The sequence below is a fragment of the Diabrotica virgifera genome, chromosome 1, assembly GCF_917563875.1.
Source record: "Diabrotica virgifera virgifera chromosome 1, PGI_DIABVI_V3a".
Classification (NCBI taxonomy): domain Eukaryota; kingdom Metazoa; phylum Arthropoda; class Insecta; order Coleoptera; family Chrysomelidae; genus Diabrotica; species Diabrotica virgifera.
Window position 1 is genome coordinate 54,202,939 of NC_065443.1, and position 20,569 is coordinate 54,223,507.

The window sequence follows — 20,569 nt, forward strand, 5'->3', positions numbered from 1 at the left end:
TGTTTAACAAAATAAAACATGTTTTTGGACGGTTTTTCGGAGATAACTCAAAAAGAAAGTATTTTAGCGAAAAAAATATTCTTAGCAAAAATATAGCCCATAAAAAATTGAAAAAAATGGTGTATACATGAGGTCTGCAGACACAGTAGAAGCAGAGTTGCAGCTAATGAAAAGTAGGTTCTTCTTCGTCAAATTCCAAATCGAATATTTCAAGGGGAAAACTTTTAGGGGAAAATTGATTTTAACTTTTTTAAAGTGTTTAAAAAAAGGTTTATTTTTGTTTTTTAAAAAAAACTTGTAACATTAAAAATAAGTGAATTACGCCAATGATTACGCTCAAAATATTGTTGGTCCCTTTTATTTTTTGGTAAAAAAATCGCGAAAATCACCCCCTAATTAGCACCACATATAAATTTTAACATTACCACTTCACAAGTTACTTTGTCTATGTATTATTTATATGATCTGTAAGTTTCATCGGTTTAAAGTGCTTCGTTTTGAAAAAGCTGTGGCTTGAACGAGTAACTAATCACGAGTTTAGGCAAATTTTGAACAGCCATAGCATAACCAATTTTTGTCTAACAAGAAAACAAAAAATCAAAAATATTGAGAAAAGCAAAACGTACATTTTATTACTCTTTGAGATTTTTGGTATTCCTAATTGTTTTTAAGTTATTTCCATAAACAATTACGATTTTTTTCAAAATTAAAAAAAATGTTTTATTTTAAGCCCAATTTTTTTCAAAACTGAGCACTTTGAACCAATGAAACTTATAGATAATATAAACAATACATAAGTAAAGTAACTTTTAAAGCGGTAACGAATAATTTTATTTGAGAAGCTAATTAAGGGGTGATTTTCGCCATTTTTTTACCAAAAAATAAAAGGGACCAACAATATTTTGAGCGTAACTTACTTACATTTAATGTTAGAAGTTAAAAAAAAAAAAACAAAAATAAACCTTTTTTTAAACACTTTAAAAACTTTAAAAACTGAAATGAATTTTCCCCGAAAAGTGCTCCGTTTTTTGGTTATTTCACATTGAAATATTCGATTTGGAATTTGACGAAGAAGAACCTACATTTCATTACCTACAACTCTGCTTCTACTGGGTCTGCAGACCTAACGCATACACCATTTTTTTTTTCAATTTTTTATGAGCTATATTTTTACTAAGAATATTTTTTTCGCTAAAATACTTACTTTTTGAGTTATCTCCGAAAAACCGTCCAAAAACATTTTTTTTGGTTAAAAATTGACTTAGTATTGACTTAGTAAAAAAACTCAATAGAACAAAAGTTACTTAGAATTAGTAATGTTATCCTATTCCGGACTTATTTTGAACGTATATTTTTTCACCCCGAGAAAAAATCTTTCACCCCGTATTTTCCAATTTTTGTAAAATGGAGGGGATGTAGAATTGTAAACTTTTTCTTATATAATAATAGACAATTTCAACTACCTATTCCCAAATTTTCATCCTTCCTTTGTTTTTTGAAGGTTTTCGTAAAATTTTGCGGTCCTTGATCGGGCTAATAAGGAAAAGCTCATAACCTGAAACAAGGAATGCAACGCTTAAAGATAGACATCCTTAGAGTATCTATTGTCACATCAACAAAGAAACCGAAAGATCAGTCAAGGGGTTTATACTGATAACGAACAGAATTGCCTTTATGAAATTAAACGCCATGTCGTGCAATATAAACATCATTAGAGATTACGCACCGACATCTGATAGCACAGAGGAAGAAATAGACAGCTTTTACAATAAAGAAACCAAAAAAGTTAATATTATTTTAGACAACTTCAATGCGAAGGCAGGGAAAGGAAAATATGAAGAAGTAGCAGGCGAATATGGACTAGGAACACGTAATCAGAGAGGATAGAGACTAGTTCAGTTTTGCAAGGACAATGAACTCAATATCAACAACACATGGTATACTAGTTCGAAGAATATACACTGGAAAGCTAGAGATGGTGGGGAGAACATACTAAGAAATCAGAATGACTACATATAGAACAGATGAAAGAACAAATAAACAAGGAAGTCCATAAAGTAGAGATACAAGGACAACTTAATGCTACAGAAAAATGGAAGAGTTAGAGAAGATCCTGAGGAACATCATTCAACAACAACTGTGGGGGGGGGGGGGCGATACATCCCCTAAAATCAAACAATGGATAACACAAGAAATAAAGTCATTGATATCGGAAAGGAGGAAATACAATAAAACAATCAAACACAAAACAAAGAAGCGAAGTAGTTGTAGCTATCAGAAAAATGTGTAGAAATAGAAAGATTAGAAAAACAACAAGACAGCTTTAATATACACTCGGGTGCAAAAAAATCGATCCCCTGAAAATTTGATCATTTTTGATGTCTCGAATTTCCTAAACCTGTCTTCCGATTTAAGTGATTTTTTTACCATGTTATAGCCTTATTCATTAACAATATCGCTGTAATAATATTGTTGCTAGACAGGTAAACTGTCATTGTATACCGGGTGTACGAATCAAACTGTGTTTTTTTCTCAAAGTTCGCATCACCCTGTGGACTATTCTAGCGTTAAGAGGATCGGTACGTATTTTCGGCTGCAATGCTATTCAAATGGGGATTCATTTTTTTCAAATCCTGAGAAAACTAATAAGTATTTTTGAAAAATTTAAACGCAGAATGAAAGATTACGTTATCAGCGAGGGCCGAAAGTCCCTGAGAACTTTTATTGCAGTATTGATATTGCAGTATAACTCTTTTATTTGCAATTTGGTATAAAAACAAACCAATTGTGTTTATTGCATTTATAAAATGGTATTTTCTTTGATTTGTATAGTCTTATAAATTGTACAGATTATAGTCGTATATATAATTCGTAAATCATTTTTTGTTCGTTTATAGCGCCATATATCAACAGCTAGAATAAATGTTATAAATGACTGTAATCACGGACGTACGTTTTTTTCTGTCACTTCCAACTTAATGCTTTAGAAAGAAATCGAAAACTGTGACGCACTGAAAGGTGTCTATGAGAAAGAGATTAGTATATGAATGTGGTTCTGTGTTAGTAGTCTTTTATGTAGCTATTTCATTCATTCCTATTCCTTGAATCATTTTTTATACGTTTTAGTGCTTTTTCAATTTCCCCTTTGGTAATTGTAGCTCCATTTCTACCTCTTGGTTCTATTGTCTCCATTCTTTCGTCGTCTTCAAATAGCTCTTTTATTATATTTATTCTTCCCATATATTAATTTTCTCTGCACTTTCAATTATTATTTTGTTGTTTTTATTCATTATATTTCCAATACCTCTTTTTTTGTATATGCCATCTGTTTCTTGAACTTTCCTTTATACACTCGGGTGCAAAAAAATCGATCCACTGAAAATTTGGTCATTTTTGATGTCTCGAATTACCTAAACCTGTTGTCCGATTTAAGTAATTTTTAATATGTTATAGCCTTATTCACTAACAATATCGCTGTAATAATATTGTTGCTAGACAGGTAAACGGTCATTGATACCGGGTGTACGAATCTAACTGTATTTTTTTCTCAAAGTTCGCATCACCCTGTTAACTATTCTAGTGTTTATAAAATACTGAGATTAAAAACCAACTATAGCCTCCAGTTTTCTTAACATTTTGTTTTTAGATTCATTCGCTTATGTTGGATAATAAAAAAGTTAGGTACTTTAACAACTGGCCATGTTCGTCATCAGTACAGGGTGTTTCGAAATAAGTGCGGCAAATTTAAGGGGTAATTTTACACATGAAAATAATGACAGTTTGATTAATAATCATATGTTCGCAAACGCTTCGTTTCCGAGATACGGGATGTTCAATTTTTTTTACAAACTGACGATTTATTTATTGCTTTAAAACCAGTTGAGAAATGCAAATCAAATTTGGTGGGTTTTAAAACATAGATATTCCACATTTTTTTGACATACAATTAAGAATTTAATATTCACCATTAGTGCCCAAACGGGTATTATGACCGATCATATTACCCGTATGCACGCCAATGGTGAATATAAAATTCTTAATTGTATGTCAAAAAATGTGCAATAACTACGTCTTAAAACCCACCAAATTTGATTTGCATATCTTAACTGGTTTTAAAGCAATAAATAAATCGTTAGTTTGTAAAAAAAATTGAACATCCCGTATCTCGGAAACAACTGTCAATATTTTCTCATGTAAAATTACCCCTTAAATTTTATCGCACTTATTTAGAAACACCCTGTACTGATGAAGAACATGGATAGTTGTTAAAGTACCTAGAATGTTAAAAAAACCTGAGGCTATAGTTGGTTTTTAATTTTAGTATTTTATTAAGGCTATGGGTACATAATTCGCAAATATTTTACGTGTATCCCTACTTTTTCTGTCTTTACACGGCAAATTACGTGTAGTAAAATTCACACTGGTGTGGATATGTAAACATTACTAGAATGTCATTCTACTTGAAAATGTCATAATTAATTTAAAGAGATGGCTTTTGAATGTTCTTGGATAACTGTTATTTTTATAATTGCAAATTATTAATTCAGTTAATAAATGTGATAATTTTTTCACTAACTATGTTTTCAGTGATTGTAATAATTTATTTGTACAACAAAAACTAATAATCAATCGAGAAAAGAGGAAAAGTGTTAAAGTGATTTTTTAATAATATGTTGTTATTTTGGAACGCTTACAATTTTGAACATCTCTAACAACAAAATACTTGGATCACAGGATATATCTGATGTATTCTCTGCTTGGATCTTCCACAAATAATACACAATAAATAACTTTTTATTAGGTTCACGTCTTAAATCAATTATTTATCAAATACACTATATATCAATAATATTTAATCAATTTCTCAAAATATTCCCGATGCAATGTCAAATATTTAAAATTGTCACTGATTGTCAGTGTCTGACTGACAATATATGCTGACAATATTATATTCGGTTGAGTGCGTTGTAAGACAAAGACAGATTTGGAAAATATTACCACGGCATTGTGTTCATTTTTTTCAAATCCTGAAAAAACCAATCAATATTTTTGAAAAATTTAAACGCAGAATGAAAGATTACGTTATCAGCGAGGGCCGAAAGTCCCTGAGAACTTCTATAATGTTTATTTTAATAAGTTACAGGGGTGAAAAAACTAAGAGAAAATTGAGTGTGATTTTTAATTTCAAATATCTCATTCAAAATAAACTTTTTATTTATTCTAAGGGACTTTCGGCCCTCGGTAATAATTTAGTCTTTCATTCTGCGTTTAAATTTTTCAAAAATATTGATTGGTTTTTTCAGGATTTGAAAAAAATGAACACAATGCCGTGGTAATATTTTCCAAATCTGTCTTTGTCTTACAACGCACTCAACCGAATATAATATTGTCAGCATATATTGTCAGTCAGACACTGACAATCAGTGACAATTTTAAATATTTGACATTGCATCGGGAATATTTTGAGAAATTGATTAAATATTATTGATATATAGTGTATTTGATAAATAATTGATTTAAGACGTGAACCTAATAAAAAGTTATTTATTGTGTATTATTTGTGGAAGATCCAAGCAGAGAATACATCAGATATATCCTGTGATCCAAGTATTTTGTTGTTAGAGATGTTCAAAATTGTAAGCGTTCCAAAATAACAACATATTATTAAAAAATCACTTTAACACTTTTCCTCTTTTCTCGATTGATTATTAGTTTTTGTTGTACAAATAAATTATTACAATCACTGAAAACATAGTTAGTGAAAAAATTATCACATTTATTAACTGAATTAATAATTTGCAATTATAAAAATAACAGTTATCCAAGAACATTCAAAAGCCATCTCTTTAAATTAATTATGACATTTTCAAGTAGAATGACATTCTAGTAATGTTTACATATCCACACCAGTGTGAATTTTACTACACGTAATTTGCCGTGTAAAGACAGAAAAAGTAGGGATACACGTAAAATATTTGCGAATTATGTACCCATAGCCTTAATAAAATACTAAAATTAAAAACCAACTATAGCCTCAGGTTTTTTTAATATTCTAGGTACTTTAACAACTATCCATGTTCTTCATCAGTACAGGGTGTTTCTAAATAAGTGCGATAAAATTTAAGGGGTAATTTTACATGAGAAAATATTGACAGTTGTTTCCGAGATACGGGATGTTCAATTTTTTTTACAAACTAACGATTTATTTATTGCTTTAAAACCAGTTAAGATATGCAAATCAAATTTGGTGGGTTTTAAGACGTAGTTATTGCACATTTTTTGACATACAATTAAGAATTTTATATTCACCATTGGCGTGCATACGGGTAATATGATCGGTCATAATACCCGTTTGGGCACTAATGGTGAATATTAAATTCTTAATTGTATGTCAAAAAAATGTGGAATATCTATGTTTTAAAACCCACCAAATTTGATTTGCATTTCTCAACTGGTTTTAAAGCAATAAATAAATCGTCAGTTTGTAAAAAAAATTGAACATCCCGTATCTCGGAAACGAAGCGTTTGCGAACATATGATTATTAATCAAACTGTCATTATTTTCATGTGTAAAATTACCCCTTAAATTTGCCGCACTTATTTCGAAACACCCTGTACTGATGACGAACATGGCCAGTTGTTAAAGTACCTAACTTTTTTATTATCCAACATAAGCGAATGAATCTAAAAACAAAATGTTAAGAAAACTGGAGGCTATAGTTGGTTTTTAATCTCAGTATTTTATAAACACTAGAATAGTTAACAGGGTGATGCGAACTTTGAGAAAAAAATACAGTTAGATTCGTACACCCGGTATCAATGACCGTTTACCTGTCTAGCAACAATATTATTACAGCGATATTGTTAGTGAATAAGGCTATAACATATTAAAAATTACTTAAATCGGACAACAGGTTTAGGTAATTCGAGACATCAAAAATGACCAAATTTTCAGTGGATCGATTTTTTTGCACCCGAGTGTATAAAGGAAAGTTCAAGAAACAGATGGCATATACAAAAAAAGAGGTATTGGAAATATAATGAATAAAAACAACAAAATAATAATTGAAAGTGCAGAGAAAATTAATATATGGGAAGAATAAATATAATAAAAGAGCTATTTGAAGACGACGAAAGAATGGAGACAATAGAACCAAGAGGTAGAAATGGAGCTACAATTACCAAAGGGGAAATTGAAAAAGCACTAAAACGTATAAAAAATGATTCAAGGAATAGGAATGAATGAAATAGCTACATAAAAGACTACTAACACAGAGCCACATTCATATACTAATCTCTTTCTCATAGGCACCTTTCAGTGCGTCACAGTTTTCGATTTCTTTCTAAAGCATTAAGTTGGAAGTGACAGAAAAAAACGTACGTCCGTGATTACAGTCATTTATAACATTTATTCTAGCTGTTGATATATGGCGCTATAAACGAACAAAAAATGATTTACGAATTATATATACGACTATAATCTGTACAATTTATAAGACTATACAAATCAAAGAAAATACCATTTTATAAATGCAATAAACACAATTGGTTTGTTTTTATACCAAATTGCAAATAAAAGAGTTATACTGCAATATCATTTTCATATTTGGCTGATTACGATTCTGACAACTGTCAGATTTAACTAAAATGTCATGTTATAAATGTGTATTATCACAGACCTACCTTTTTTTCTGTCAGTTGTGACGCACTGAAAAATGCATCTGAAAAGGACCATAGTAGAATTATTTAATGAAATTTACTATACCGGAGAATTTCGAGAAAATGGTTAATATCTGAGTTCATCTCAATACCCAAAAAACGCAACGCAATGCAATGTGAAGAATATAAAACGATTACCTTGATGCAGCATTTTTTAAAAGTCTTGTTGCGACTTAAGAGTGACACATGAACGTGTCTACAAAAATTAGACAATAGAATAAGAGGAAACCAACTGGGATTTACAAAGGGCTTTGGCACTAGAGAGACTAGACTGTGACATATTCACGTGTCTAGTTGACTTTGAGAAAGCCTTCAACAAAATACAACACAGAAAGCTTGCAAACATATTACGGAACACAGAAATAGATGATCAGGATGTGAGAATCATTACAAACATTTTACCGATATCAGAAAGCCATAATACAAGTAGAACAAGAAAAACCTAAAGAGATAAGCAGAGGAGTACAACAATGATATATACTATCCCCTATACTTTTTAATACATGCTCAGAAGAGATGTTTAAAGAGGTAGTAGAAGACATCAATGAAGGCATATCAATTAACGGAACACTAGTCAATAATCGCAGATATGCAGATGATACAATACGACTTGCGGACAGCAGAGAGGGGCTGCAAATTTTGGTTGATCGCACTACGCAGTGCTACGAGAAGTATGGAATGGCTCTGAACACAAAAAAAAAACAAAAATCATGATTGCCAATGAGAATAAAATTGCAGACGTTACAATCTGTGTTAAAGGAAAAGCTTAAGAGAAAGTACCCAGATACAATTACTTGGGATTTCAGTTAAAAAATGTGATATTACTTCTTTTTTACTTTACACACTAATGAAATTACTCACCGAAGGGACATTTGGATACAATTAGCGTATTTGGAAAGACAATGAAGTCGACTTTTCAAAGTAACAAGACATTTACTTAACACACAAACTACACATTACTCCCCTGAGCTAGTTATAAGTACAGTGGAACCCCGATAACCCGGAAGTCCGGCTAACCCGGACCGATTTTTATCAGACAAACATTTCTTCTTCTTCTTCTTCTCGTTGTCCTTATGCCCTATAAGAGCGTCGGACTTTGGTATCACCTATCCATCTTTTACCCATTTCTTCCACGCCTTCCGGTCTCCTGCCATTTCCTTCATCTGTTGCACTGTTTTCCCTCTCTTTGTCCCGATTTTCTCGATTTGCTCCATCCACCCCTTTCTAGGTCTGCCCCTTCTTCTTTTCCCCTGTCTTTTGGCATCTGTCACCTTCTTTACTAGTCTGTTCTCGTTCATCCTAGTTATATGTCCAAACCAATTCAGTTTTCTTTTTTCAATTTTTTTTTCTATTGGTTCCTGGCTTAGCACGTTTCTGATGTTTTCGTTCCTTTCCCTGTCCATCTTCGTCTTTCCAGCTATTTTTCTCAGATGCTTCATTTCTGCTGCATTTATGGCACTTTCATGTCTCTTATTTGTGACCCATGTCTCGCTTGCATATAGAAGAGTTGGTGCTGTGATTGTATTATATACATGTATTTTTGTTTCCTGGCTGATTTCCCGTTTTCCCAGTATCGTATTATTAATCGCATAGTATATTTTCGTAGCTTTCTTTGTCCTATTTGCAATTTCTAGGTCTAGCTTTCCGTCATTTGATATTATCGTTCCCAGGTACTCGTAGGCCGTCACCCTCTCCAATTCTTGTCCTCTACAGAACACTCGTGTTTCACCTCCAATCTCGTGCTCCTGCTGACCTATTTTCATCGTCTTGCATTTGCTGATGTTTATTTCTAATTTCATTTTCTCTATTTCCTCAGTCCATACATCAATTAGTCGTTGCATCTTTCTCGGGTTGTCTGCTATGAGAACGACGTCGTCCGCATACAGTAATCCTTCTATCATAACTGGTGTTAGGTGTGTGTAGCCTATTATTGTTTTTAATTGATTAGTCCTTATTTTCACATTTTTAAATAATTGATCCATAATTATGACGAATAGGAGTGGGCTTAGGCTATCTCCCTGTTTTATTCCCTTGTTCATCCTAAATTCTAGTGATCTGCTACCTCCCATTTGTACTTTTCCCACCACTCTACTGTACGTACTTTTAATTATCTCTAATAGTTTCCTCGGTATTCCCAGCTCCTCCATAGTATTCCACAATACTTTCCGGTCTACTGAGTCGAACGCTGCTTTAAGGTCTATGAAGGTTATATATATGTTTGTTCCCCGATCATTATTTTTTTCTATTATATTTCGTAGTATGCTTATGTTGTCAACTGTTTGTCTTTGGGCTCTGAATGCTGTTTGTTCGTCTTCAAGTTTTTCTTCTACCTCTGTTCTTAATCTGCTTTCTATTATTCTCGTATATAGCTTGAACACTGCTGATGAGAGGCATATATCTCTATAGTTTCCACAGTTGGATTCTTCTCCTTTCTTGTGAATTGGGATCAGTAAGTTTTCTTCCCACTCTTTCGGCATTTTGTTTGTTCTCCATGCTTCTCTCATTATTTCCAGCAACCACTTCTTTCCTTCTTTCCCTATCCATTTTATCATTTCGGGATCAATTTTATCTGCTCCGCTCGCTTTTCCTATTTTTATTCTACTTATCGCTTCTTCCAATTCTTCTGTACTTATTTCTTCCATTTGGTTTTCGTCCTCTGCTGTCTGTTCTATGGTTCCCTCTGTCTCTATTTCTTCACTTTCCTCGCCCATATATTTCTCTTCATAATATTCTCTCCACACCTCTAGTATTTCTGTTGTATTTGTCTTTAGGACAAACATTTCAACAATAAAAATATAAAAGATAAAGGCAGTTTTTGTTTATATTCGATTCAGAGTTGGACCACCATCTCCATATAGATATTTCAGCATTCTTATGCATCCTCAGTGAAGCTATGCAATCACAACTCTGAAAGGAACATAAATAATCTGCCCATTTAATAATAAAAATATATGTAATATAATATTTGAGAGGTAATGGGTATTTGTGTAATTTGAACTACATATTCGATAGTAAAAATGACTCATGGCACACGACGGGAGCCATGACTTCATGACAATGAAATGACTTCATTATTCGGGTTATCGGACAGGCACCTGTAGTTTCAAACTGTCTTAGCATTGTTTAAAAAAGACTAAAAGACTATTAAAAAAATTCTTTTTTAAACAATGGTCTTAGTTCTACACATCTCCACTGTTATTAAATAACATAAAATCGTTGCGATTGAGAGTCGTATTGTTCGTTGCCGTTCTGTAATCGTTCGTAAATCGATTCAGATTTTGTGTTTGCGTGTTTTTTTGTCTACGTAATGGCAACAAAACGTAAAAATGTTGTTGTGACAATGGAAAAGAAACTAGAAGCATTTTGGAAGCATCGGATTGGAAGAAAAATAGAACTAAAATCGAAGAATTTTGTTTCAAAATGATAACAAAAGAGAGTTTGGACAATCGGTGCAAAGCTAATAAAGCTAAAAATGAGACTCTCGGCGACGCTTTGTATGTGTGGTATTGTGTGGAACGCGAACGTAGTTTGCCAGTGTCTGGACCAATTATTCAAGAATCAGTACTCAAGCTGAATAAAATTTTGCCTGATTGTGAACCAAATTTCACTGCGAGTCAAGCAGGCTGTGTACTGTGCATATATATTTCATGTTACTTCAACTATAGCGGAGTTTATCTGTAAGTATACCGTGTTTTATTAATTTTTACCATTTTTTCCGGCTAACCCGGATTTTCGATAACCCGGATCGGCGCCGGTCCCGATTAATCCGAGTTATCGAAGTTCCACTGTATATGCAATTACGTGGCTAAAGGTTCAACACCAAGGCCAGAAAACAAAAAAAAGCAATAATGAAATGAAGAAAATAATGGCGCCGTGAGTTTATCTACTGACTACACAAAATGACTTACCAATTATAAACCAGCCTAACATAAAACAATTTAGTAATGTCTGTGTTGGTGACTGCCGCAAATTTTCCTCTTGTCTCTCTTCTTCTGTTTGCCTCACCCTCGCTGATAAATGCAAAAGTTGTTTAACAACACCAAATATACCTACAATGTTACAAAAATGTACAGGATCAACAGTGAAACTAAAATGAAAAAGTAATATAAAGGCATATCAGAAATAAGCGAATAAATGCCAATGAAAGTTTGGCCTTCTGATGATAAATTCAGGGTGTTGGCTACTGATGTTAGAAGAGAATATTCTCGGCCAGAAAATTCTCTCGAGAATATTTTCGACAAATTTTTTCTATATTTTCAAAAACCGGAACAAAAATAAAAACTAGATACGGGTAAAATTATTATAATTTAAAAAATATGTAGGTACATTGTTTTTGCCAATCCCATGAACCACTAGCAAGGGTGTTGACAGTGTCAATATTTATTGTTTTGGTGCAATATTAACGTGCAAATATTTAGAATGGTGTTCATTTAAGCAGAGAAGAACAAGTTGAGGAAACTGAGTTTGTAGATAATTTAGCAACTTTAAAATATGGTGATGAGTCGGCTGAAATAATGGCAGATTTGGCACTTTATCAGTCTAAGGAGGGATTTTTTGGAAAACCATACGTTGTAAAATCGATTGAAAAACTAGACTTAATTATATGGTAAAAAGGTATATGTTTCGGAACAAAATTAACTAAAATAGTAGTTGATATATTATTAAGCATCCTTTCATCCAGTGCAGCGACTGAAAGAAGTTTCAGTACTTATGCTTTTTTTTATCCACTCTAAAAGAAACCGGTTTACTGCTGAACGGGCTCGTAAGGTAACTTTTATTGCTCACAATTTAAAATTGTTAGACGTAGAGCAATCCACGACTGAGCTGGCCACTCGTGAAAAACAAAACCAGATTGTAGATGACTAGGATGAGCTAATGATAGAAATAGATTCTGAATCTGAGGTCTCATCTTTTATCATACCACATCGATTATTTGCTGTTAAGAAGAACATTTCATTTTTTTATCAAAGAAATTTTGTGTTTTCTCTTGTTTTTGTATTTTTCTTTATATACAAAGAACACTGTTGTTTCTTCTCATAATTTTGTATACAAGATCATGATTTTTAAAACCCTATTTTTCATCTCCAACAATATTCTTAAGTGCATCATGGGGTTCATTCTCAGAAAATTCTCCATATCGAGAATATTCTCGAGAATATTCTCCGATTTTTCATTCTCGAGAATTTTCCAACAGTAGTGTTGGCATTCCATGTTGATTGTTCAGTACTTCTTCTTCATGTTCCATGTCAAAATTATGCGAGTTTGGAGATTACTATCGCAACTTCGGTCATACCGATCATGAGGTAAGTTCAAGAGAAATCATTAGAATACAACAAACCGGCATACTTATGTTTCCTGGACCTTAAGAAGGCATTTGACAGGGTCAAATTAAAGGACGTTATCCGTTTATTCTACGCAATAGAGGTATCTCTAGGAATCATTAAAACGTTCGAAAATTAGTACCAGAACAACACAATAAAAGTAAAAGCAGATGAAGAACTAACTGACCCAATTGAAGCTGGCAATGCGATAAGACAGGGAGACTCCGTGAGTCCTCTATTGTTCAGCCTGATTATGGAGGAAATAATAAAAACGAAAGAACTAAAAAAGGATACCAAAATGGGAGAAAAACAACTTAAAATAATCTGCTATGCAGACGACGCAATACTAATCTCTCAAAGTGAAGATGATTGGTACAACGTATGTTGTACCAATTTAATATAACTGCTAGAAAATTTAACAAGTTAATTTCCCCAAAAAAGACCAAATGCATGGTTGTAACAGCAAATCTAATAAGATGTAAATTTGAGCTGGAGGGTCAGATAATAGAACAAGTCATGTAATTTAAATAATATATCGGCATCACACCATCTAGCTATAGAATGCTCGAAACAAAAGTGGAAAATCAAGTGAACAAAGCAAACAGAGCCGCAGGCTGCCTTGATGAAACAATATGGAGAAACAAAAATATCGGAAAAGAAGTGAAAGGCAGAATTTACAAAACAGTCATCAGACCAATAATGACATACACGGCAAAAATACGATCTGATACAGAAAGGACAAAAAATAGTAGAAACAGCAGATATAAAAACCCTTCGAAAAATCGATGGTAAGACACTGTGGGATAAAGCTAGAAGTACAGATATACGACGGAGATGCAAGGTGGATAACACTAATAACTGGGTAAAAAACAGAAGAGTAGAATGGAACGAGCACATAAGCAGGATGACAACAAACAGAGTAGTAATAGGCTATTGATTACGTTTAAAATAAGAGAGCTAAAAGGAACTACAACGTTAATGGGATTTTATTTTCTCATATGGTCAATGGACCCCTAAATTTAAAAAACCGCGGAGTGCTACCATTTAAATGGGTGCGTTTTTGAGAAAGGTGTGAATTAGTTCCTAGGCACAGGGTGAATTAGGGTGAGTTATATGTACATTTTTGGTACAAACTCTACAAACACGTCTACAGGAAAATTGTTCGCCGCTTACAGCATTTTTGGGCCATTTTCCCCATTATTTCGCAAATATTGTTCTGTAACTTTTCTCTACGCATATCTTCTTTAAAAATGGTCCTAGAATTTTTTACAATACACAGTTTTAACGCAAATAAAATTGTTTTCTTTTTTATTGCACAATGTATATATACTTCATCTAATTTACTAACCGTTGCACGTCATCCGCGTCATAGCCTGTGACATCGCATGATACCAACACGAAATATTTAGGCGGTAGGTGTGTTCTTTTTTAGAATCACGTTGCCGAATACACTGGAATTACAGCCACTAGACATATTTTATTATATACGCGTAGAAATAATATTTGAAGATTTCTATTAATGTTAACCTAAAGAAATACACAATAATATGTTTCATTTAATTTGTATAAATGGATTATAAAGCGTTGAAACAGTCCTGAAATTACCGTCTAAATATTTGAAATTCCGACCCAGTTTACAGTTGTAACACTTTCGTTGCACCCTGTATGTCATGATCGTTGAGACCGTGTTATTGCGTTCAATTGGATTGATTTTATGTTTTCAAGAATTAGGCGTAGATAAATGCCTTGAGTGTTTACAATACTGAGAATAACGGTTCTGTCTTTATGCAAAGCAAGACGCATATTGTAACGGAATATTTTTTCAATAATCTCACGAAAAGTGAAGACTTGAATCCTTTTTCGTAGATAGTCAAATATTACGAATTTTATTTATCTATCTGTTCTTCGAAATTTAAGTGCCTAGAACCACCAGCGTTGTTGTAGCTTGCAAGATAAAAGGTTTTTATGGCATTTGCAGACTAGAGTATAAAGGTTTATGATATTTACAGACAAGAAACCTATTGTATGTGTATTGGAACCGGAAGGCTCAAGCTAGATAAGCCGATGATTTTAGTAGAACCATTAAATATTGAGTTCGCAAAAACTAACTGTAATAGTGTGAGTCATCGCATTTCGTGAAAACTTAGGGATCTTGTTATTGAGAAGATAACGAGTCCGTATTGGTAGAAAGTAGAAATAATGACATTTATGGGATGCCCTGAGTAAGTTTTCTTGCCACCTGATTGGTAGAGAAATGTTTGGTATGGTCGCTATTGGTCAAAGTAGGAGGTAACTTCTTTTTTTGGGAGAAGGAGCCCAAGTTTAGAAGGATCAAGGTAGAGTTTAGAGAAGTCAGTTCCACCAGGGCCATCATGAAGTTAAGTTGTGTTGAATCCGTCACTAAGTCAGTTCCATTAGGGCCATCATCATGTTCGGTTCTGTTAAGCAGTTCCATGAGGGCCATCATCATGTTCAGTTAAGTTCCTGAGTGCAGCCATCGAGTTAAGTTTAGTTCTGAGTTCCAGTCAGTTTTTTCTTTAAGATGTAGTTTCCAGTTTCTTAGCCGGCTGAGTTGATCCAGCCCGGCGTATATGATGGTGTATCGTGAGCTCCGGCGATTTTCTCGCTGTTTTTAAGCGAATCGTAGATAAAATCTCATACCACTTTTGGTATCAACAAATTTCTTTTATGCAGTCAGATCCGGAAGTAGGAGTTAGAAGTTTCATTTTTGCATTACTATGTTTGACATTACAGTTAAATCATGAAGTATGCTCATACTTTTTATTTTGATCCAGTTTAATGAACTTTTGATAATTTTGTTCGAGTAAAAGTAAATTTTGTTCCAATTTATTGAACTTTAAATAATTTTGTTCGAGTTTAACTAAATAATTTTGTTCGAGTTGAACGCTGATTTTTTCTATTTTTTTTAAACAATGGATAACCTTATGTACTGTTTGCTGTAGCTATTAACAGTGAAGTGTTTTTTCGCGTAGTGAAATAGCGTTTTGGACTTACCAACCAACCAACAGAAGAAAACAGGACATTCATTGTAAAGGTATCATTTTTATGCTTGTAAAACTTTTTCGTTTCATCTTTGTTTATTTGATAATCTAGATCTCTAATTGTAACACAGAGAGATCAGAGATTAATTTTTTTGTTTTTTAATAAATGTTTGATTTTCAACATATAAATTTATTATTTCTTTCCTTCTCTCTTGAATCGTAAGACAATAAAAAATTGACTGAGTATATAATTTTGAGTATAAAGTAAAGGAGGTAAGTTACATTATAATATTTTGTATATTATGTATATCATTTTATTTGACTATGTTTCTTTGTTTTATTTTGATTTATCTTTCTTTGTTTTATTTCTATTTTTTTTTTGTATAAAGTTGGGTTTCCCTTAGGTAACAATATTTTATTTTTTGTATTTTTTTATCTTTTTATTCTACATCCTTAATTAAATTTTTCTATCTTTTTAAATTCTTTTAAGCTAATAAGAGTATACCATAACACCTTATAAGAATCCACTCCCTTAAATCTCTGAGACAGTAGCAGCCGAGGTACTAAAAAATTTTGTAGCACGAATTTTGTCAAATCTAAGTATTTCTTTATGTTTATCTAATTAGTCGTGTTTCAGCGTTTTTATGAAGCACATTTACTCGAATCACACTGTAACTGTAATCGAACGAAAGTGACATTTTAGAATAAATTGTTAACATTTATTTGACAGTTGCGGTGATGAAAATTCATATTTGTTTATATTCTTTACTATAAGTATCTGTTTTATTATATTTACTGTTATTATTATTTACTTTACTATAAAAACATCATCTACTATAAAAATATAAATTCCACCTAATTTTATCACGACTTGGAATAATCGAGGTATCTGACAACTTTTTTAGTTGTTATTGTAGACATATACAAAGAAACCTACCGGCTTCATGCCAAGAGTTCGAAGCCGTTTTTTAATTATTAACAATGCAGTGCAAAAACGCTTGCACTGCAAATCTTAAAAGATTATAACTTAATTCTTGTTGTCTATTTCTTAAGTTTTTACTTATTTACATTGAATATTAATTTGTATTGTTGTATAATTCACGTTTACAATATTTATGTGATCTATTTGATTTAAAATGGATTCAGGATTTTTTATACTTTGGCAACTATGTCAAATATAATATACTATATAATGACGTGCAACGGTAAGTAAATTAGATGGACTGTACCTAAATATGTATACAATAAAAAAAGTTATAATGAGAAATTTAAAAATAATCGCAAAATATATCAAAAATCATTAAAAGTATACATAGTCTAATAAGTCAGGAAATAAAGTTCGAAATTATTTATCCTCTGAGCTTTTTAAGTTGGAAAAATAAAGCATAACAGAGTGGCGAAATACTCGACAAGGGAAATCTAAATTGCATTTCACGTCCTGTCATTCACCGTGATAATAATTTTAGCGAACTAGTACTTGGATTCTTTTAGTAAAAGTATACAACTTTGAAAAACCATATCTTGCTTCAAAAAAAGTCACACAGTCTTTTACGATAGACTATTTTAAATATAATTGAGTTTTCTTTCTATTAAATGACACATTGCATATACCTAAAACTGCGTAGAAAAAAGTTACACAACAATGTTTGCGAAGTAACAAGGAAAATGTCTCAAAATCGCTGCGAGTGGCGAATTTTGAAAAATAATTTGGAAATTATAAATAATGGGGACTTATACCAAACGTCACTCTAGTGAAAAAAGATGGAAGTTTTTTTTCTGTGAAGCAATGCCTATACCTATATCCCCATTGAAAAAAAGTTTTGGGACAAAAAACAAAATTGCTATTTTTCGTGTTTTTTTTGTGAATTTGATGGCTTTGGCCGAGCCAATTAGCCAGACATTCGCTTTTTTTTGAATATATTTTTGTAAAAAAATATTTTTAACTTTAAAATGTGATATTTCTATAGTAAATTTAACCTGAAACAATTTTCCTGCAGACATCTTTGCACCAAATGTGCATAGAACTCACCCTAATTCGCCCTGTGCCTAGGGACTAATTCACCCTTTTCTCAAAAACGCACCCCTTTTAATGGTAGCACTCCGCGGTTTTTTCATACTGACTATATGAAACAATAAAACCACGTTAACGTTGTAGTTCCTCTCTAAAATACATAATCAATAGCCTATAAGGACGGCGAGAGACGGTTTCCCAATAGGAAGAGGATCAGTGGGAAGACCACGAAAACGATGGAATGACAACTTACTAGAGGCACATTGAAAAACAGACAGAGTCATGTCTACACAAAAAGAAGATCTTCGGTCATACGAAAAAGTTGAACTGCATTTGGTATTTTGGTTCAAATCTTCAATTCCCTATACCTATTGACTATTCTTAAAACTTCATTGTTAGTCATGCGAGCCGTCCAAGGAATCTTGAATACTCCTCCATGAATCCATCTACTTCTAAAGCTCATTACGAAGAAATGTTCTCGTTTGAAATAAAAACGTGGCTTTATTTACTGCAATTTTGTGTTTTATTTATACGCCTGTTCTAAAGGCAGTTGTGAATTTTTATTAAAAAATTGATGGTATATTCGTATATTTTAATGCTAATTTCCTCTGCTAACTCGTGGATGGGATTTGGGAGAATTTCGGGGCGTTCTGTTCAGTACTCATGCTTATAAATCAGTTTCTGAGATAATATTAAGGGGACAGGCGCAAAATTTCGAACCAATGCATTTTAAATGCATTCGTTTTTTTCGAATCCTGAGACACCTAATAAATATTTTTGAAAAATTTAAACGCAGAATATAACGGGCAATAAAAGATTACATTATTACCGATGGCCGAAAGTCCCTGAAAAATTCTATAATGTTAATTTTAATAAGTTACAGGGGTGAAAAAAAAGAGAAAATTTAATGTGATTTTTAATTTCAAATATCTCATTCAAAAGAAACTTTCTAGAGACTATTCTAAGGGACTATCGCCTTCGACAATAATGTAATCTTTCATTCTGCGTTTAAATTGTTCAAAAATATTTATTAGTTTTCTCAGGATTCGAAAAAAATTAATGCATTTAAAAAGCATTGGTCTGAGATTTTAGGCCTACCCCCTTAAGCAAATAAATTTTATATGAATTGACAACCATCTGACAGCTCAAAATCATAACCATTATGAAATTGGCAAATATTAACTTTTAAATACAAGGTTTTTTAAAAAATATGTTAGATATTAGGAAAAAATTGTACCTCCTACTAATAGATAAACAGGAATGTATTCTCCTTGTGGACAATCATGCAAATATATGGATCCCATGACAATCATACATATTGGAATAACTATTGTAACACCTAATATTATTGTACAGCCCACTGAAAAATAAAAGATAATTGTAAATAATATGCCTACTATTGATAACATAATATCAATTTGTTTTAAATTGTATATGTTACGGACATTGACGTAAATCCGGCCAATAACGAAATGGCCGGTTGAATTGGTCATTGTCGACAATGGCCGGATATTAACGTTAATGTCCATAGAAACTGGACATTGATGATAATTTTAAATTCTTGATAACATTTCTATCATTGCCCGGCCAATGTCGACAATGCCCGTTGTTAATAGGTCAATGTTGAAATTTTGACTAAGAGATAGGTTATGTCGCCGCCGCCTACGAAAAGTTTAACTCCGAAAAATGCCGTTAAGAAAAGAATTTTCAATGAACGCCGCGAAAAATATTATTTTCGATTATATGATTGTGAAATTTATAATCCCTAATAACGTGTTAGCGAAAAAATTTATTTTTTGAGAAGTATCAGCAAAAAACATCATTTCTGTTTGTGGGTCCACGAAAATTATAATTACTAACATGTTCTCAGAAATAATTGTTTTCGTCGGCAGAAACAGAAACAGAAAGGGAAATAATTGTTTTCGTCAGCATCTATTATGTACTAAATCTTTTCGTTATAAATATTTTGGGAATTATAATCTTCGCGGACACGCATAAAAAAAAAGAATTGAATCGCCAACACTTATCAAAGAGTTATTATTTTCACTGGAAACATATTAGGAATCACATTAATCATAGGTATCAGCGATGTGTAGGTTTACTATTGTTTACTTGATGTGTGTATATTGTGTATTGTTTTCGTGCTGAAATTACTCGTTTTATTTAATAAGCGTTATCATGGATATGAACGATGTGCGCACTCGTTTTAAATCAAAACGTGATGACAATAAATCTGGTCGTATGTTTATTTCACCATTAAACATTGCTTATCGATTAAATTCAATGATCAAGCCAGCTCCCGCCAGCCACCTGCCTCTTGGAAGTTTAAACATTAATTTAAACGAAAAACCATTGTTTATTTGTGAAAAAAACATTTTTTTCTGATTCATGACAGCAGTAAAATGTATTTTGAATTAAATAAATTACGTACATTCTTCTTTTCTTTGTTAAATAATTTTTTAATTAAAAAAATATTTTTTGGACACCCTTTATAATTAATTATGTAAGTGTTTATG

The 20,569-nt window shown here is 32.3% G+C and overlaps 1 protein-coding gene across 1 annotated transcript in view; it reads right to left on the reverse strand.

The window, feature by feature from the left end:
• Positions 1-20,569, reverse strand: part of LOC114324972 (transmembrane protein 272-like) — a 54,497-nt gene that overhangs the window by 17,114 nt on the left and 16,814 nt on the right. The window contains exons 3-4 of the mRNA XM_028272905.2: positions 19,291-19,413; positions 11,628-11,768 (exon numbers count right to left, since the gene is read on the reverse strand). Coding sequence (XP_028128706.1) covers positions 11,628-11,768; positions 19,291-19,413 — 264 coding nt within the window. The remainder of the gene's footprint in view (positions 1-11,627; positions 11,769-19,290; positions 19,414-20,569) is intronic.